Source organism: Blastomyces gilchristii, assembly GCF_000003855.2.
Source record: "Blastomyces gilchristii SLH14081 genomic scaffold supercont1.19, whole genome shotgun sequence".
Classification (NCBI taxonomy): Eukaryota; Fungi; Ascomycota; class Eurotiomycetes; order Onygenales; family Ajellomycetaceae; genus Blastomyces; species Blastomyces gilchristii.
Genome location: NW_003101664.1, coordinates 886,642 through 905,539, shown reverse-complemented (window position 1 = coordinate 905,539; position 18,898 = coordinate 886,642). Strand labels below are relative to the sequence as shown.

Below are 18,898 nucleotides of genomic sequence, written 5' to 3'. Positions count from 1 at the left end.
TAGTCTGACAGCTTTGTACCAACTCAAATTCTGATTCTTAATAAATGGAGCAGTCTGGTTTATATTCCGTACTATACTATAAGCACAGATTAAACTGCCCTAGTTATATGAGTCTAGCAGCTGGTGAGGTTTAACGGAGATTTATCGCGAGGATTGACTATTTATTTATGTCTTGAGATGCTGATATCCGGAACTAATTCTTGAATAGTTTCCGTAGTGATATTTACTACTTCTACGGAGTGATCTATACGTGATTCATCAGATTCTCACTCTTGAAGTAAGCATATCCACTCTCATCTTATCACTTAGTTACTTTTAACAGGTCTATGAGCTGAATAAATATGATTGAATAAACTCACACAGCTCAGGCTAATCCCATTCAATCTCTCTAACTAGTGGTTAGATTAGATATCAATGAGTTCAGTGTCTTTATTGACTTTAAGCAGCAATATGTGATCTTTTGGCCACTTACAGGCTTAACCAACTGTTCATTTTTAATGAAGGAGAATAATCATATGCACCGATACCTCATTCGCAAGCTGGTTGACAAAGGTGACTGGTTTCGTGACTATTTCAGGCTACATTGAAGTCAATGGTCAGCTATGCGTGCAAGCCAGCTGTAAAGATTCCGCAGGTATCTGGGTGTGCAATTTTGATGTCAAGGAGAAAACGGCACTCTATTATTTCCGGGCCTGAGATCATCAAAAGCGTGGATGCCATCTTTGATAGGTGCCAGAAAGAATCCCCTTACTCGAAGACCCCTATCGGTTCTGGGGACTCAGACGGAGAAAGATTCAATATTCGTTCTTCTTTGGTATGAATAATTGCTCAGCTGCCGACTGATTTGTTTATTTTCTCCCGTTTATTAACGTACACTCTTAGTAGGCAACTTGAGCAAGCTTACTCTCTCTCCATACAGATTTGTACAACTCTTGTTTTGTTTCCCTTCTTTGCTATTGTTGTCTTGAGATATGACGACCTAACAGACGCGGTGCTAACTTTATTAAAGGTACGCAGTCAGAGGAAAATGTATGTACATGTATGTACATGTACAAGGGGTCTCAACTCACTTGCAGTCCTAGCAGTGAAAGACATCCAAAGCATCTCCAAATTTCCTCCCCTTTGAGTGGAATTGACTACACGTTCTAACCGACCTAGAGACGCAAAGGGCCTACGGCGAGTGGGACCGCGCACCAAAGATACTTATCCCTGACAACGATGGATGATCACACTCCCTGTCATGATGAGGAATCATTCTTGTGTTTTGAACTCTGATGGTGGAGCCGACTAGAGAGTATGCGCCCTCATCGCCTGCATGTCGCTGGTGCCACGGCGTCTCACCTGGGGAAGGTTCGGCAGCAAGAATCCGCATGGAACCCGCGTAGAAGAGCGGCAGAAGGTTGGGATCTGTGGTTTAGTAGTGGGCATCATGGTTCATCACCGGCCCTCCCTCTAGCTACACCATCCGCGATGCGCGGCTGCACAGGCGCCTCTCCATGACCCTTTCTGGTCATGTATACCAGGTAGGTCGCCGGTGAGAAGTGGACAGTGGATCGCCGTCCTTGCTTATCCGCCAATAATCTCCTCTCCACACGCCCAAAGAACAGAGAGACTCAATTAGACTAATGCCCGGTCAAGTAACTCAACGTATGTGCTGTGGATGAGGATGGTGTGAACTGACTATCTTTGAGTTATTCTTAAAGTCTTAGCGACCTCCTGGACATTGCCCGGGAGGAAATAGCGAGCTCTAGCCTCTAGGGACGTCGTGGTGGTCGGCCGAAGGGCATCTGACCCCCATGTAATTAGGATATAGAGCCAATGCGAAGCGGCCAGGCATGGCACTTATGGATGCTCCGCCGCTAGGTTGTGGCAGCGGTCGAAGGCAGAACATTCAGACTGATGATGCAGATCGTGTTAACGAGTTATTCTAACAAAGTAGCGCCGGCATTTGAATATAGTACAAGGGGTGGGGGCTCTGATTCTAGGGGCCACACATACGCCACACACCCATCCAGAAAGCTATAGAAAAGGAAACAGCAAAATAGAGCTCCAAGCCGCAGGTTCAGTGGAACCTTGTTTCCAGCCGTAATAACCAGTTATAGACGTCATCCACCTTCATCTTCAGCTTCACCACCTTCGCCACATTGTTAGCTTCATTAGTTAAATTCGGAGCTCCGGTAATATCCCAGCAAGGGGTGTCGTCAAGAAGATGAAGATGGTTGGTAGCCTTCGAATTTCCCACGCCCTTTTCAAGCAACATTTGTCCGCCAAGATCAACATCAACACTCCCATCCGCCAGATTCTTCTCCCCCAGTACGAAAATAAGATTGTATTTCATTTCCTTGGCCTCGCGAATTTTCTTCCCGAGAGGGCGAGCTGAGGTATCCAGATCGATACTGAACGTCGTCCGAGCCGGTGAGAGTGGTTTCAGAGGCCCTGTCGTTGTGGTAGAATTGGCATCCTCGCTGCTGCTGTGGGCTTGATAGCCGGACATTTTTGCTGCGGCATCTTCCGCTGCGCGGAGAAGTTTCTCGTCCTGCGAGACAGTCAGGATGATGCCTTGGCGAGGCGAGAGCCAGAACGGCCATCGGCCGTTATATTTCTCAATTAAAAGCGCAAAGAATCTTTCAAGGGAGCCGAAAATTGCCCGATGGATTAAGACGGGCACTGCTCTTCCAGGAGTTTCCGGGTTGTAGTCCTCCTCACCCTCCGCAACAGCGTACTCCAGTTCGAATCTTTGCGGGAGGTTCATATCTAGCTGAATGGTGGAGAGTTGATGGAACTTGCCATCCGAATCCTGTACCTGCATGTCAATTTTAGGCCCATAGAACGCGCCGTCCCCTTCATTGAGCTCCCAAGACCGGCCGCTCTTCTCCAATGCATTCCTTAACTGCCGTTCTGCACTTTCCCATAGTTCAAGGCTACCAATGAAATCCGCCTCCGGCCGCGTAGAAAGAACAAGTCTGTAATTCTCAAATCCAAATATATTCATAACAGTATCAGTGAACTTCAACGCGGACTCAATCTCACTGCCAATCTGCTGCGGTCTACAAAAGATATGGCCATCATCCTGATGGAAGCGGCGGACGCGGGTGAGTCCGCTTAACGACCCGGAGATTTCGTTGCGGTGAAGAGGACTGAAATCTGCATATCGGAGCGGCAACTCGCGATAGGAGTGATTCTGCGATTTAAAGAGTAAACAGTGGCCGGGGCAATTCATAGGTTTAAGGCCGTATGATTCGTCCTCGCCAATCTCCGTCCCCGCCGTTTGTTCGCCCGTTGCTCCCCGCCCCCGTACCTCATACATGTCATCTTTGTAGTTTTGCCAGTGGCCGGAAACTTCCCATAGAGATTTTTTATAGATGCTCGGTGTGAGGACCTCGCGGAAGCCGTATTGTATGTACTGTGCTCGGAGGAAGGAGGTGAGTTTGTTGAGAATATGTGTTCCGTTTGGGAGGAATAGCGGCGATCCCGGGCTGTATGGGGAGGTGGTAAAGAGTTCTTGCGCCGTCCCTACTACTCTATGGTCTGCTGGAGAAACAGCTGGCGTCTGCAGATAGGTGTCACGGTGAGGTGTGTTGTTTTTGTTGTTCTTGTTGTTGAGCAGTTGACCGGAGGTGGCCTGGGATTGTTGCGATACCGCACACGAGCAACTTCTCGCAGCGAGACTAGATGGGTGATGGTATCTCTGAATGATTTGAGGGCGGCTGTTAGCTGTGGGCTGGAAAGAAATACAGCGCCATCGCCCTGGGAAGATGCTGGGCCGCCGCATGTGTGGCTAGATGTTTTGCCGTTTGGTCGCTTGAGTATTTATTTAACAATTTGATGATCGTAGGCTTATTTAAATATTTTAAAAAAATTCCTGAAAGTTCGGGACAACGCGCGAATTTTCTGAAAAACAGGCGCGTGTGCTCGCAGAGAACATCAACCTCTTTCACCACCAACATAGCAACACACACACAACTCTCACACATTCATTTTTAAGTATTGGAAATAAATATGTGAATATATTTACGGGGAAAACCTATAAAAGCGCGTTTATTCCCCATTTTGCTTGTAGTGCCTAGGCTGCTGCTGATCTCATTAAATAACTAGGCACCAGCTCTCCAAGCAATTAATATCAAATATATACCATCAAACTCCTCCTTGTCCTCCTCGATACTCGCGATAGTACTCTCTTCTTACCGACCCCATTCTGCTCCGCATCTGGAAGAACTGGAGAACTCTTGCTATCAAGCCCGCCAAGATGGCATCCTCAAGCCAGTCTCAGACATTCCGTTCTCTTGGAGAATCATGGGCGAGCTGGTCTCCAGAAGACGCAGATCAGTTGACCTGTATTGATAGTGACGATGAAATCTATTCCGAGATGGATTTTCCATCATCCAACCCTTCAACTGGGCCAGATAACAGTAGCCAGTTGCAGCCATCTCATTTCCTTCAGGATGCATCCATAGTATCATCACCTGGCCCAGAGCTAATTATGCCATCTATACACGAGGAATATTCTCCAGATGGCTCATCGTTCGTCCGTCATCCATCTACCCAGGCGGCTAATCCTCCAGGTCCAGGGAGCCGACTCACTCAGGTGCCAGCAAAATCTCCTCACAATAATGTAACGAGAAGGATCCAGGCTCTACCAAGCAGAAGACCGTCCTCTAATATCACAGACCGCTTAGGGAGCCGCGAATATTCTAGAAAGCCCCTATTGGCGGGGATATTGCTGCTCTGCGCGCTATATTTGGTGACGACGTTACTTTCTCCCAGCATGACAGAATCCCCATCTGCAACAAAGTCAGGGCCAGAGACGTCTTACCGATCAAAACTACCGCACCGGTATCAGCTTATTTTAGATTCTCGCGCTAGACTTGGTCAACTACTCCACCCATCGAACGAAGCTGCTTCTCTGCTTCCCATGCTTCTAAAGGAGAGCGAGTCAGAAGTTGTTGAACTTTGTGGCTTGTTGGCAGATGACATGGGCTCAAAACTTGAACTAGAATTCGAATGCAACAATGCTTTGGTTGTAATTCGCCAGGCTAGAGAGCTGATTGAATCTCTCTTCTGGCATGGGTCAGTTGCCTTGGACGATATTGACAGGGAACTTGCGCGGATAAAGAGACTACTGGTTCATTCTTCCAAGAACGAACTTGACAGTTTGAGTGACCGGTTTATGGCGACACTAAACCTACATTTTTTCAAGCGACCGATCCCAAGACAACCAATTTCGGAAGCTTGGTGGAGGGAGGCAGAAGCCACATTTGCACTTGCGGTCAGCAAACAGCTTAAACAAATTGCCTACGTACGAGAGCTCCTAAGTTTGTTCCACACCCGCTTGCAGCCGATCGGGGAAATCGTTTCGAACCCCCGGTCTGAAGAGGAAGCTACCTTATGCGGGTCTCACTCTCCTAGCGGTGAAAAGGTTCCTTCGTTAGCGTCGTTTCTTAAAAATGTTAGATGCGCCGTTGAAGGATCGTTAGCATTATTGCTGCCATTCAGCCCTAAACGCCGTAGACCGGCAAACGACATTAACGGAGCCGTAAAGCGGAATATTTGGTCAAAGCTAAGGCATGCCGATGAGAAACAGCGAACAGCCGCGATCGTTGCAAGCACTTTGGTTAGTCAGCTAAGGGACCTGCAAGGGGATTAGGAACGAGACGGAAACAGCCGTGTAAATTGCCAATTCCAAAGAGTGTTGGTGTGTGCGTAGGTGCGTGTGGCTATGGGACCAGGATCTGAAGACTGGGGTTATAGTCGGCACGAAGATGCCGGTCGATAGACTGATTTCCTTCCCTTTCCCTCACTCTCTTTATATTATTATTAGTTTCCCGTTGAAGTTTTTGTTCCCCGACACCCACAACTCCGAGTCGTGCCGGCAATTTTCCTAAGCATAACACTTTACGGAGTCCACATGGCGAGTGGCTAAATGATTAGCGTAACAGGCTAATAAGTTCCAACTTACAGCGTATCTGACCATTTAACCATTATTTAAGAGTTTGTTGTCCCGAAGCCCCTGGGCGGGCTATGATCCAATAGCGTGAGTCCCTAAATACTTAAAAAACTGAAAGTGAGCGGACTTATCATCCTAATTCTAACTATATCTATTTCAGAACCCAAGGCCTACATCCCAAAACAGCCTAATTTCAGTCGCTTGATGAGGAAACTTCAAAAAATCAAGGAGTCAGTGATAATCATAATGGTGCAATATACGGAGTATCCTCTTCACAGTTATCACCAGGTCGGTCTGTTGCTCTTCGGGAATTAATCAGAATGCATAACTGAAGTTTCAAGAATAAGATAACGAGCGCAACGGGCCATCCCCGCGCTGCTTATTTGACCAGCAATCCAGGGGAAAAATTCGCTCAAAGTATCTTGACTGACATTCGAGGACTGACTTCTTCTTCGGGAAACTCCGCTTAGTACTCCGTACGGAGTATTGCTTTGATCAACCCCTAGCCTGCCTTTCGCCTGTTTTCCCGCTTTTGAGTGCTAATGTTCCAGGCCCGCCAAGCGATGATCCTTGGAGGGAATTATCATCGTTCTGATATTATGGTTTCCCGGAGACTTTTCCAGTCAATAGAGTTAAATATTAGACATTCAGCCAGGATGGATTTTATGCCAAGTCAGGGCTGAGAAACGTGTATACACCCCAGTGTGCGCTGGTTGGACTCCGCATGCACAGCGCGATGTTAATTCTGCCGGGGACATCACTGTTTATTCAACCCAAGGTGCTCGTTTTGTATAACTTGACTAGGCAGCCATTCTTTGGGGTAACAATCAACTTATGGGTGTGTTTTCAGTTTACCTCACTGATTCTCAGTCCCAGCTGCTACAATGGTTAATTTAAACCTTTCATCAACCGCGGCGCCCCCTAGCGATGACGCCCCTCCCCGCAAACCTCCCCACAGAAGAAGAGAGAGACTTCAACTATCATGTACAACATGCCGGCAAAAGAAGTGCGTGGTAAAGAAAAATCAGAAGACGAAGAAGTTTTCTTTTTATTTCCTCAGATACCTTCAGCTAACCAGGAGACCCAAGACTCAAATGCGACCGCAACCTACCATGCGAGAACTGCGCAACCCGCGGCCGTGGGGATACCTGTGTTTACGCCAACCCCCCGCCACAGGGTCAGACCAGGGCGGCCCATCGGCCAGTCAACAGAGCTACCATGCAAGGTCGTGTTCGACACCTGGAAAAGATGGTTCTATCGTTGGTACGAGACAGATCTCCATCATGTCAGTCGTGGAGCACAGTGTCAGAATTTCGGCCTGATTGGGATGCCCGCGATCACCATCTGGGATATCGCTTCGAAAATTATACCTCTGGTTCTACGGGCCCTGGGAGCCGTGAGTGCTCGGCCATGCCCATGTTGGAGTCTATAGAATCGGCTCCGAGGCTGGGCCTGCCGAGGGGTGGTGATTCAAGATATTTTGATAGTGGGCATTGGGCTTCGATTTTGGCGGATGTACGCTTTTTTTCCCTTTGTCTATTGCACCTGCTACTTTTTCTTTATATAAAGTTTTCATTTACGCGCTATATGGTTATTACTTCTCACATCGGTGAAGTTTCTGTAAGAAATATTAACTAACCGGCGCCCTTTCCATTGGGATCTTCCAGATTGGTGAATTGAAGGGATACTTCGCAGGTCAAGGCGAAGGTGAGCCCCCAGAGACGACAGCTTCTGAATCAGGCTATTGTGAAACAGATCTTCTCAGTGGCCGCTTTGGGAGGCTGACGCAGATGGAAATACTTGACCGCGTTCCCCCAAAGCCACTTGTGGACTATTTAATTGCGCGATATCTCAGCTCCGATGCTCATTCGTTAAGTACGAGTTTCTTTTTCTCCCACATTTCCCCTCTATTTAGCAATTGTGTTGTGCATAACTGAGCGACGACTAGTAATCATCCATCGTCCAAGTTTTCGAAAACAGGTACGTATCTATGATGCTTTCCGTTTCCCGTTCTAGTGAGCTATCCAGTTGCTAACGCGTCTGCCTTGCTCCAGTATGATTTATTCTGGCAGGATCCTTGGTCTACGCCGATAACATGGGTTAGCGGGTTATTTAGTATGATGTGCAGTGCCGTGTGCATCGCTATGCACTCTGGCGAACGGATGCCGGAATCATTTCTAGAACCTGCCCATCAAATGGACCAATATCGCCAAATGGCTGTTCACTGCTTGTTCACCGGAAACTACGCCACTGGCCCACCCCACGCAGTCGAAGCTCTGATACTATATTTCTTCACAGAATATACCCGAAACCCGGATATGCAACTACCTTGCTGGCTTCTCTTTGGGGTCATCCTTCGCATCGCTATGCGTAAAGGGTACCACCGTGACCCTCGACACCATCCTAGTCTATCCGTTTTCGAAGGCGAGATGCGAAGACGTTCATGGACGGTACTATTTCATATGGATCTGCTCACGTCAATAGATGCTGGCTTGCCTCGGATGATACAACCGGCGCAGATGGATGTCGAACTACCTCGCTGTATCCTCGATGACGACATTGATGAAGACGCTGTGGAACTCCCACCCTCAAGACCGGACCTAGCCAACCCGAGGCTAGCATACACCATTGCAAAGAGGCCTTTGGTAATTGTTTTCGGGTCTATTGTAGATTTGAACAACGCGAAGGAGCTTGCATCGTACGAGGAAATATTGAAGTTGGACAAGGCCCTACAGGACAGCTACGGAGTCATACCGACAGTATCCAAGCCAGATCCTACGACACTCCCGGTGGCCGAAACACCAGACTTAATCATGCGCCGTTTAATACTTGATCTCATTTACCAGAAGGGGCGCTACATGCTACACCGCAAATACTACACCATCTCCTGGAACAATCCGCAATACACGTACTCGCGTCAGACATGTATTGAAGCCGCAATGACGACGCTACGACAGCAGGCCTTCCTACATCAGGAGTTGCAACCAGGAGGCATACTACACCGGCTCAGTTGGATAAGAATGTCACTTATAGCGCACGAGTCTCTCCTTGCTGCAATGATTCTCTGCCTATACCTTGACCGTCTAAATCGGCAAGGTGTTGGCGTTGCTAGCGATGTTATCGTCGATAGCGTGACGCCGGAGAGAAGGTCGGAGATGTTGCAGTTGTTGGAGTCTGCGTATGCAATTTTAAGTGTTTCCGCTACGTCCTCTATTGGTGCTGCGAGGGCGTGTGGAGTTATGAATATCATTCTGCAGAAGGTGGGGTTAATGCTCCCGATGCCGAATGGCATAATGAATGAAGTTGTGGGGGTGGAGCAGACGAATCCAATGACGTCGCTGGGTGCAAGATCTTATCCTGGTAGGCATCATCTAGATCTGTGAAGTTCAGTGTATTTCATTCTGACAAGAGGTAGGATCCGAATCCCTAACTGGAGTCCCGACAGTACACATATTTTATCCAGACGGTGTATATCCTCAAGCAACGTCAGTCCCTATGCCGATTCCAATTAGCGAGATGGACTTGGCCGATCCGGAAGCCATGTTTTTTAGCCCGGAGACCATGACGATTCAGAACTTCATCCAATTTCCGCAAGAAATTGACTGGGTACGTGTTGAAAATGCACACACAATTCGGCTCGCACCTTTTTTTTTTCTTTTTTTTTTCTTTTGTATCTTCACCTCCCAACGATATCTCGACTAACCCATCGGATAGAATCTATGGGACAACTTCTTTCGGCCCCATGATTGGGCCTACAGCTTCGATATGGCGCAAATGGGGCAGTGATAGAATCCCTAGTCTAGACGCGAAACGTGCGCCGGCGGAAGATTTAACCAGTTTTGATGATGATGATGATGATGATGATGACGATGGGGATCAACAGCGACGAGCAAAAGCGGCGTACAGTATATAGACGGCTATTCTTCTTATTTTTGTTTCTAAATCAGTACCGCAAGCACGCCATGTGACCGAGCAGCTAGACAGGGCGGCACCCATCGAACACGCCGAATTATCCTTCTTATCATTCTTTGTTTTCATTTGGAATTGTTGGAGAATACTGGCTGGAGTACGATGATGATACCAATTATAGATATTAAATATGATTTGTTACAATATGTAGTTATGTGCTTGGCCTTGCCCCCCATCCACACCATGGTCAGCCTTGGCCGATGGCTCGGCATCCGGCTATTCCTTCCCGAATCCTCGGCAATCGCCATTTAGTCAGCCACCTCCAAGCCGGGGAAAAATCCATCGATAAAACTCGTTATATCAGAGCAGGATGGGCGATGGATGAATTCACCTGCACAGTGAGCGAAAGGGCGGGAAGAAAGACAAAGATTTGAAATAAAGAGCTCAATAACCGTTGTTATTGTGCAGGTGAATACAGTATAAAGAAAACACAGAAGGTATGCCGACTTGTTTTATTGATGCTTTCTAGTACATATTGCTATGCACTCCGCTGCAGTCCATAGTCATGTACATACAACTTAATGGACAAATAAAAGCAATTGTCCCGGGATTTACTAGGCAAAGGATAACATCTCCGAAAGGCGCGAACAGAACTAACAATTCTATCCCCCAGATCCTCTACAACATCAATTGAACATAACAAATCGCCCCATCCATCCAACCTCTATCACCATGGCCATCCAAATCCCTCCATCATACTCCGCGCTGCAAACCCAGCACATCAAAATCGATCATGTACCCGCTAGCGCCTCCACGGCCACCCCCGTCCTCCTCTTAACTCTCAATCGGCCTGATAAGCTCAATGCGTTTACGGGAACGATGGCGGACGAGATGATCTCGTTTTTCAACATGGTCGACGTGGACGACCGCGTCAAAGCCATTGTGGTGACGGGAGCGGGGCGCGCGTTTTGCGCCGGGGCGGACCTGGAGATTGGGTTCCCGAAGAGCTCGTCCGGCGATGGATCGAGGAGGAATCCTGGCGACGATGGGGTTGAGCATAGAGACGGGTGCGTAACTCAGTTTCCTCAATTCCCATCACATGTTTCAGTTTATTTACCCATTCTTGTTACCTCCCTCCGGTTCGCGATAACTTGCCCTCATACGCCAATAGGCAACCCAAAAGCAACAAGAAAATAAAATACAAGAAAAGAAAACAAAAGAAAAAACTAACCCCCCAACCAGTGGCGGCCGCGTAACCCTCGCCATAAACGCCTGCCGCAAACCAACAATAATGGCCCTGAACGGCCCCGCCGTCGGCATCGGCATCACAATGACCCTCCCCGCCACAATCCGCCTCGCAACCCGCGGCTCAAAGATCGGCTTCGTCTTCTCGCGTCGTGGCCTGGTGATGGAAGCCGCCTCCTCCTTCTTTCTCCCGCGCCTGATCGGCTACAGCCGCGCGCTCCACCTCACCGCAACGGGCTCCACATACCCGGCCGAACACCCTCTGTTCGGCTCGTTGTTTTCCGAAGTGCTGCCCACGGGCGCGGAAACGGTGGCGCGCGCGCTGGAGATTGCGGCGGACATTGCCAAGAATACGTCGACGGTGGCGTCGACGCTGATGAGGGAGATGATGTATCGGGGTCCCTGCAGCGCGGAGGAGGCGCATTTGTTGGATTCGAAAGTTATTTATGGGATGTTTGGGGGCAGGGAGAATGAGGAAGGGGTCAAGAGCTTTTTGCAGAAGAGGGCGCCGGAGTTTAAGGCGAGTTTTGGCACCAAGGGGGATGTGCCGGAGGTTTACCCCTGGTGGACCCCGGTGGATGTTAAGCCGAGGGCGATAGGGGCGAAGTTGTGATTTGTTATTTTTCGAAGTACGAGGATTTGGGTATGTGTGTCTATGAAATAGGGACGGATTAAGGGATGATTACTTTTTTACTTTTATTTTTTTTCAAGAGTTGGTCCATGCGCAGTGACCAGTGGAATATCAGTTGCTCTTGATTATGAATTAAACCAAAACATGACTTATATTCAAACACATCTTCTTACTATCTACATACATATACTTCCTAGCGAGACTTCCTCTATAATCTATCGCATCGTAACCTAAATCAAATCATGTCAGTTACACACACCCCTCAGGAAAAGAAAAAAAAATTACTTCACTTTCGACAGGGGATTAAAACTCACCAATTCCTCCGCACTCGTCGGATGAATAGCGACACAAGAATCGAAATCTTTCTTCGTCGCGCCCATCTTAACCGCAACCCCAAAGCCCTGCAACATCTCCCCGACGCCTAGACCCAAAATATGCAGGCCAACAATCTTCTCCTCCGGGCCCGCGCAGACGAGTTTCATCTCCGTCGGGTTTCTCTGCTTCTCCTCCACAGGCATGACGTCGTAGTACATGGCGGAGAATTTCGTATGGTAGACCTTGATGTTCTCCTTGCCGTACTTCTCGATGGCTTGTGGCTCCGTCAGGCCAGTCGTGCCGACTTCGGGATGAGAGAAGACGACGGTGGGGATGTCGTCGTAGGAGAGTTTGGAGGATTTGAGCTCGGGGGGCCCGAAGAGGCGGTTCCCGAGCTGGCGGCCGGCGGCGATGGCGACTGTTTTTTGGGGGGGGAGATATTAGCAAGAAAATTCATGCGCTAACTAAAGAGAGGAATTCGGGTTGCAAAAAGAAATATATATATATGACGCACCAGGAGTCAGTTCTGCCTGCCCCGTCACGTCACCCAAGGCATAAATTCCGTCAACGGAGGTATTCTGAAACTCATCAACAACAATATGGCCAGAAGGTTTAAGCTGGACTCCAGCTTTCTCCGGATTCAGATCCTGAATAGCCGGTGCTCGTCCAATCGCCCACAGCAGCTCATTGACCTCGAACACCTCACCGTCACTCTTTGTGATCTTCAACCTCTTCTCCGGGCCCTTGCCATCACTGAGCAGCTCCACCTGCTTAAAGCCAGTGAACCCCTTATGGATCTTCACACCCATATCCTCATACCGCTTGGTCATGGTCGTTTGGACCATCGGGTCGAATTTGCGCAAAAACGTATCACCACGGATGAACATGTGGGTCTCGACGCCGATGGACTGCAGCACACCAGCCAGCTCGACAGCGATATATCCCGCGCCAACCACCGCGATCTTGGGCGGGAGGACCTCAATGTCGAAGAACCCGTCGCTGGTGATGCCGTGGTGCGCGCCGGGGACATCCTCAGGGATAAGCGGGTAACCGCCCGTGGCAATCAAAATATGCGGGGCCGTATATCGGGCCTTCCCGCTGCCGTCCTGTAACTCCACTTCGATCTCCTTGGTCCCGGTGAAGCGGGCGGTGCCGTGGACGAGATCGATGCCCTCGCGGTTCCAGTTGCGCTCGTAGATGGCGTTGAGGCGCTCGATGACGGCGTCGCGCTTGCGCTTGAAGACGGAGAAGTCGAAGGGGATGTTCTGGGGAATGTCGTAGCCGTAATGCACGCCGTCACGCAGGGTTTCGGAGATGGAGGAGAAGTTCCAGGTCATCTTTTTGGGGACGCAACTGCATGGAGTGAGATTTTGTATCGTATTTTAGTTGTTGTTACGGGGGAAATGCAGCAGTAGAGTAGCATGTTTATGCAACAAGATGAACATACCCGACGTTAACACAGCATCCGCCGGACCTCCCATTCTCAACAATGAGGGTCTTCGCCTTATACCATCCAGATGCTCTCCTGGCAGCACCACTGCCGCCGCTACCGCCGCCAATGACAATGTAGTCGTACTTGTGCACTTCGTCGATGGGAGCCATGGTTGTAGATGAGGGCTTATCGGCGGATGGCACGGAATCGGAAGACACGGACGACGAGGAGAATTGCCTGGCGAGAGAATACAGTCGTAGATTGGACGAGATATTGATGGGGTTGGTGGTAGAAATAGCAGGGGTAGTAGAGGCCAGCTTCAGGCGTGGAGTGGCGGGGTGGTGGTAGTTGCGTGCGGGGATGCGGGAGGGATGTGGGAGAGTTGTTGCTGAGGGTGTAGTGACTCTGAACTTTCTGAGGTTGGACGTAAGAATTGAAGAAGAAAAGGAAGAGAACGGGGGGCGGAGGAGGGGCATTCCCTAATATATATATTTGTAGATACAAACAAATATAAATGATACCAGGAAATACGGAGCTGAAGTTCGGGGAGGGAGAGAGGTTTGAGGGAGATAGTTAAGTTAACGCAGCAATTGCCCGTCAACGAATGGTTTAACCAGTCAATTGTCTTGTCTAGATTATGCTTATTCCTATCTATTCTCTTATATGCTCTCTTTCCTGTGCAATTATCCAATTATCTGCAGTTAAAGACGGCGCAACACACGGTTCGAGAACAAAATATGAATATTAATATTCATTCCACTTTCCACTTCATTCCGACGGGGCGGTCATTAGTCAGCCGCAACACTAACTTAACTAATTAACTAGTAAACTTACTTAGCGCAGAATATGATAAATATGATGATGGAAGAATCATTCTTGAGGATGGTAAATTCATAAACCAAAATAAATACAGATATACTATCTTAATTAGGAAGAGCAGAGAATATGTATTTATCGGTATATATCGTTCAATTCCATCCCCCACACAAACCAAACTGCAAATAATAATAGCCTTCGAACGTGCATAAATTAATTGAACGAGAGATCAGATAGGACGAACAGCCAGGGCTAAATGCATATGGGGCAAAAATCAAAAAATCAAATCAATAATCAAATCAATAAGAATAAAAATAAAAAGTTCTTGTAGTGTTTACAACGGGAATAAATTCTATACTAACACAAGTCCGCCAGTTAGAATAAGAAGTAAGTAGAAGGGAAAAGAAGAAAAAGAAGAAAACAGAAGGCAACGGAGAATATATTATAATATACGGATATATGAACACACTCAATCATATATGTCTGTATGTGTAGTATGTCACCTTGCTGGGAATAGCGAACAAAAAGAGAAAAGAGAAAAAGCTCCCAAGGAGAAGAACATGGGAAGGGGAATGGATATACAATATATATGAACCATGGGCACGCCAAAGTAACGGGCGTCCCGAATGAGGAAAGTGAGAAAGAAGGGAGAAACGAATAGCCCTCGGAACAGGAAACAGATATGTAAAAACAAATATCCACCACCTTTGCCTAGAGATGAAAAACTAAAAAGCGCAAGCAAAGAAAGACGCTGGTCGACAAGGAAGCAATAAATGGCTCAAATAGCGTATCCCAAACTTCAGGCTCCCCACATCCTCTCGGGTGATAGAACTATATAAATCGGAGAGGAATAGGTTGAAAAAAAAGGAGAAGGGCATCAATAAAACCAATACAAAACAAAAAAAGAAAGAAAAGGAGAGAAACGGGAGGGAAACAGAACCATCAAGGGAAAGAGAAAAAGGAAAAATCCATCATTCCCGCGCCAGCGCAGTTTTCATACTTTCATTTCGTTTCGTGCCTTTCTTTCAGTTGTCCGTCTGTCTATCTATTTGTCCTGCACTTCATCCAACTCTGCACCGTCGCTTCCTTCGCCTACACCAACCACCAGCTCTCGTTCTTTAGCAGTGTGGAAATTAATTCAGCCCGGTCGTTGATAATTATCCGCACGATACCGTGGAAACATCATGTCGTATACATATGTGTCTTGCATATATATACACGCAACTTCATATGCATATATATATATATATATATATATATATGCCGTTCAATACCCTCTTTTGTACTCAGGTACGACATTTCTTATTTTCAAATTCCACCTCTCCAAATCTCCTTTTACAAACCTCAATCCTTCCCCAAACAACAAAAATCGTATACTCTGATCCCTACCTGACCATCCATATTCCACGTCCCTTCATTATTTCTCACTGTGATGGTAAAGACGACGGATCCTCCAATAGCGGACTCCCCGGCACCGCATCAAGGGCCACGGCATGCAACGCTGGCCGTTGCTGATTGCCCATGACGCCTCTTGCACGACGGTCAAGCGCATCAACAACCCATCTAGCGACTTCCTCATCGGCCGTTTCGAAGAGAGAAGATGGTCGTGGTTTAGACGAACTTTTCTTGCTGGTAACGTCGGTGTCATTGTCATTGGGTTTGTCACCGTCGGTTTTGGCATCATCATCATCATTATTATCTTTCTCGGTTGGACGGTGGTTCTCAGGCGGCTGCATCAGGCTGGATAGCCAGGGGTGGCGAAGGAGCATGGCGTAGGTGGGTCGAAGGGATGCGTTTTTGTTCAGGCAGCTCTGTACGAAATCTTTGGCTTTGGACGAGTAACCGCGCTCGGGTAGTTTGGGAGGGTCGCCGTGGACAATGGCCTGTGTATGCGTTAGCATAAAAGTTGGGAATTTTGTTTGTGTTCGCTGTATCTTGGGGTATGTTTTAGTTTTCGACTACTTACGTTCAACTGGCTGAAGATGTTATTGAACGTTTCAGGTGGATATGGATAGCGACCCATAGCACATTCGATTATCGTCAGGCCCAAACTCCAGATATCACTCTGCACACTGTACGTCCCACCGCCAGCGGTGGGACCGCCTCCCGCAATCCGTTCGGGGGCCATATAACTCTGGCAGCCGATGTTTGTCTTCGCGATACTAGCCACCAGGTTCCCGCTGACACCAAAGTCGCAAATCTTAATCTGGCCGCGGGTGTTGATTAGGATATTAGTCGGTTTGACGTCACGGTGGATGATGTTATGTTCGTCCTTCAAGGACTTCAGGCCCATGACGGTAGACAAGGTGATTTTCCGAAGGATGTTCTCTGGAATCCCATCGCCGTAGACCTTCTCCACAGATCCACCATCCATGTATTCCACACAAATATACACTGCGCCTTCCTGGAAAAACGCACCGTAGAAATCGATGATAAACGGCGATACGCAGCGGTGAAGGATATCCAGCTCCATAATAATAGCAGTGAATTTCGCCTCGTCCAACTCGAGGCGAATCTCCTTCATAGCCATTATCACGTTGGAGGTAGTATTAGAATCAGGGTCGTTAGAGGCTTGTGTAGGCTGAGCCCCAGATTGTCTTGAGACGGCACCCCGCAAACCCAAACCAGGTCTTCGCAAATGCGGACGACAGTGCCGAACCTTATAGACGGTGCCGTAGTTCCCTTTGCCCAGTTCATCAAGAGTATCAACTTCGTCTAGAGATATGCTGAAACTGCTGCCCGAGGTAAAATCGATGCCGCCACTATGTATAATGGCCTTGTTCCTAAAATTCAGAGTGCCCGATTTGGTATCCACAAATTCCGAGTACTTGCTAAACTGTGTCTCAGTAGGTCCTCCAGCGCCCTGCGAGGCATCGTTCGCACCAGGGAGACTTCCCGGCTGCCCTGGCGTTGCGCGGCCCTTTGGAGGTCCCGAAGCATCGGATAGTTTCATTCCACGGTTTAACCCTCTTTTTGCAGCCAGACCACCCATTTTGGGCTGCATTGGCGTGTTCGGGGTAGGTGTAGGAGGATGCGACGGCCACCCAGGGGCTGAATGTGAGGTTAATCTGCCTATACCTGGCGGGATAGCACCACCAACTACCGGGGAAGGAGTGCTCCGGCTAGTGGTGGAAGGAATACCGCCGACAAGTGGACCTCCCTGAACCGCAGCAGTCACTATGGGATTTCCAGTACGGGGGTTATTTGTTGTTGGTGACGACTGTGGGTTCGCTCCTGGGCGGACACCTTGCCTGGAAAGTGAGAATGCCTTCATTTTTGCCTGGATATCCTGGTTCAAGCCGCTGGATCGTGGGGTAGAGGTAGGAGGAGGAACAGGTGGCTTCCGAGCGGCATTGACGTGACCAAGAGGGGTGGAGGAAGGGCTCATTATGGTGGGGTTGTCAGAGACACGACGCAGGGTTGGGGGCTGATTATCGGCCGAGGGCATGGGCGAAAGTGCGGGAAATGATTGTTGGGGTTTAGGGAGATCATTGTCCGCACCATCTTGGAGGTCATGGCCGTCCATATTGCAGGGAGGGAGGGGTGCGTGTTCTGCTACGAAGGGTTGGATGAGCCGGTTTTGGTTATGACCATTGACGTGTTGTTGCTATCGTCAATTCGGATTCGGATAAACAAAATGTCAACTGGCGCTCGCGGCTTCGCTCTTTCTCTCTGTCTCTTTTCCCTTTCTCTCTCCGTCTCACTCTCTGCCCCTCTCGCTTGATCTCTCTCTTCTGAAGGGCTGCTCTAGGCGACCTCCACAGCGCACCTCCAGACCAGTCAACGTCGGGAACTACCGTCGGGGCATGGAAGTATACTGGAACGGAGAAGATAGAATAAGAGACGACAGAGTGTAATTGGTAGGACAAGAAGCGGCGGGTTGTATATATGAAGAGGTATATATATAGATATATAGATATATGTATATATATATAAATGTATAGCGGTGGTAATAATATGTCCGTATGTGTGAAACTGAAGGGGCAAGGGGCGAGTGCCGAAGAAGTACACACGGGAAAGAATTTTCTACCAGGGATCAAATAGGCTGCCTCGGCGGGGCACACTGAGTCAGGCCGCTGGGACGGTTGGATAGGATTATTGTAGACCAAGGAAATTGCTGGTTTTAGTTTTTTGTTCCTTTATTTATTTTTTATTATTTTTATACTGCCCGCTCAGTCCTTTTCGTGTCTTCTGTTCTTGATCTGTCTTTTCTGTCAGAGCAAAACTTGATGAGAGTGTTCGAGCGGATGGCGGGGAGAGGGCGAGAGTGGCATGTGGCTTTATTTAAGGCAGCAGAGTTTAACAGGCGTTAGGACGGACGCTGGTTGGCGATTGGCGGGGACAAGATAGTTGGCAGTAGCAAATGAACGACAGAAGATCTTTCACAAAGAGGTTTCCCTGGATAGCCTGTGCCTGTGCACCGAGCGGTCTTAGATAGAGAATAAGATGGACATGAGCATACACAAACAGCAACAGAAGAAGAAGACGACGACGACGACGACGACGACGAAGGTCAGCAGGAGGAGGCTCAATTCTCATGTGATTGCGGATATCTTTTGGCCGGCTGTACGTGGCTTATGTAAGAGTGTGGCTCCAAACACTGCTT

General features: G+C 48.4%; 6 protein-coding genes across 12 annotated transcripts; 3 read left to right on the top strand and 3 right to left on the bottom strand.

Annotated features, from left to right (window-relative positions):
• Positions 1–471: 471 nt before the first annotated feature.
• BDBG_07551 (threonyl-tRNA synthetase) lies at positions 472–5,266 on the bottom strand. Of its 7 annotated transcripts, XM_031723141.1 has the most exons (4): positions 4,814–5,266; positions 1,071–4,732; positions 752–979; positions 472–578 (listed from the first exon to the last, which is right to left on the bottom strand). In XM_031723141.1, exon 2 carries the CDS (start codon positions 3,770–3,772, stop codon positions 2,063–2,065), a length of 1,710 nt encoding a protein of 569 aa, XP_031580243.1. In that variant the 5' UTR covers positions 3,773–4,732; positions 4,814–5,266; the 3' UTR covers positions 472–578; positions 752–979; positions 1,071–2,062. The 7 variants fall into 7 exon arrangements, with proteins under 7 accessions (XP_031580243.1, XP_031580242.1, XP_031580244.1 ...); XM_031723140.1 differs by having other exon boundaries at positions 752–4,732; XM_031723142.1 differs by lacking the exon at positions 4,814–5,266 and having other exon boundaries at positions 752–998; positions 1,071–3,954.
• BDBG_07550 (uncharacterized protein) lies at positions 4,247–5,644 on the top strand (the record flags this gene model as incomplete). Its single annotated transcript, XM_002622102.1, has 1 exon — positions 4,247–5,644. One exon carries the CDS (start codon positions 4,247–4,249, stop codon positions 5,642–5,644), a length of 1,398 nt encoding a protein of 465 aa, XP_002622148.1.
• Positions 5,645–6,828: 1,184 nt separating this feature from the next.
• BDBG_07549 (C6 transcription factor) lies at positions 6,829–9,730 on the top strand (the record flags this gene model as incomplete). Its single annotated transcript, XM_031723139.1, has 7 exons — positions 6,829–6,950; positions 7,033–7,459; positions 7,612–7,819; positions 7,893–7,924; positions 7,999–9,304; positions 9,360–9,550; positions 9,659–9,730. The coding sequence occupies 7 exons, from the start codon at positions 6,829–6,831 to the stop codon at positions 9,728–9,730; spliced, it is 2,358 nt and encodes a 785-aa protein (XP_031580241.1).
• Positions 9,731–10,155: 425 nt separating this feature from the next.
• Positions 10,156–12,005, top strand: BDBG_07548 (enoyl-CoA hydratase). Its single transcript, XM_002622100.2, has 3 exons — positions 10,156–10,350; positions 10,527–10,920; positions 11,096–12,005. The coding sequence occupies exons 2-3, from the start codon at positions 10,586–10,588 to the stop codon at positions 11,709–11,711; spliced, it is 951 nt and encodes a 316-aa protein (XP_002622146.1). The 5' UTR covers positions 10,156–10,350; positions 10,527–10,585; the 3' UTR covers positions 11,712–12,005.
• On the bottom strand, positions 10,314–14,225 carry BDBG_07547 (glutathione reductase (NADPH)). The gene is made up of 4 exons (XM_002622099.2): positions 13,492–14,225; positions 12,559–13,397; positions 12,044–12,462; positions 10,314–11,959 (listed from the first exon to the last, which is right to left on the bottom strand). Exons 1-4 carry the CDS (start codon positions 13,950–13,952, stop codon positions 11,945–11,947), a joined length of 1,734 nt encoding a protein of 577 aa, XP_002622145.2. The 5' UTR covers positions 13,953–14,225; the 3' UTR covers positions 10,314–11,944.
• A 114-nt stretch (positions 14,226–14,339) lies between these two features.
• Positions 14,340–18,859, bottom strand: BDBG_07546 (STE/STE7 protein kinase). The gene is made up of 2 exons (XM_002622098.2): positions 16,259–18,859; positions 14,340–16,175 (listed from the first exon to the last, which is right to left on the bottom strand). The coding sequence occupies exons 1-2, from the start codon at positions 17,816–17,818 to the stop codon at positions 15,717–15,719; spliced, it is 2,019 nt and encodes a 672-aa protein (XP_002622144.1). The 5' UTR covers positions 17,819–18,859; the 3' UTR covers positions 14,340–15,716.
• Between the last annotated feature and the right edge of the window lie 39 nt (positions 18,860–18,898).

What these genes read in the sequence shown, in the direction of transcription:
- BDBG_07551 (XM_031723140.1), bottom strand. Translation starts at nt 3,772, where the DNA reads ATGCGGCGGCCCAGCATCTTCCCAGGGCGATGGCGCTGTATTTCTTTC.
- BDBG_07548 (XM_002622100.2), top strand. Translation starts at nt 10,586, where the DNA reads ATGGCCATCCAAATCCCTCCATCATACTCCGCGCTGCAAACCCAGCAC. An exon ending in GGGGTTGAGCATAGAGACGG is followed by an intron (nt 10,921 to 11,095) that starts GTGCGTAACTCA and finishes CCCCCCAACCAG; the next exon opens with TGGCGGCCGCGTAACCCTCG.
- BDBG_07546 (XM_002622098.2), bottom strand. Translation starts at nt 17,818, where the DNA reads ATGGACGGCCATGACCTCCAAGATGGTGCGGACAATGATCTCCCTAAA. An exon ending in ACATCTTCAGCCAGTTGAAC is followed by an intron (nt 16,176 to 16,258) that starts GTAAGTAGTCGA and finishes ACGCATACACAG; the next exon opens with GCCATTGTCCACGGCGACCC.
- BDBG_07547 (XM_002622099.2), bottom strand. Translation starts at nt 13,952, where the DNA reads ATGCCCCTCCTCCGCCCCCCGTTCTCTTCCTTTTCTTCTTCAATTCTT. An exon ending in GGATGCTGTGTTAACGTCGG is followed by an intron (nt 13,398 to 13,491) that starts GTATGTTCATCT and finishes CACTCCATGCAG; the next exon opens with TTGCGTCCCCAAAAAGATGA. An exon ending in GCAGGCAGAACTGACTCCTG is followed by an intron (nt 12,463 to 12,558) that starts GTGCGTCATATA and finishes CCCAAAAAACAG; the next exon opens with TCGCCATCGCCGCCGGCCGC.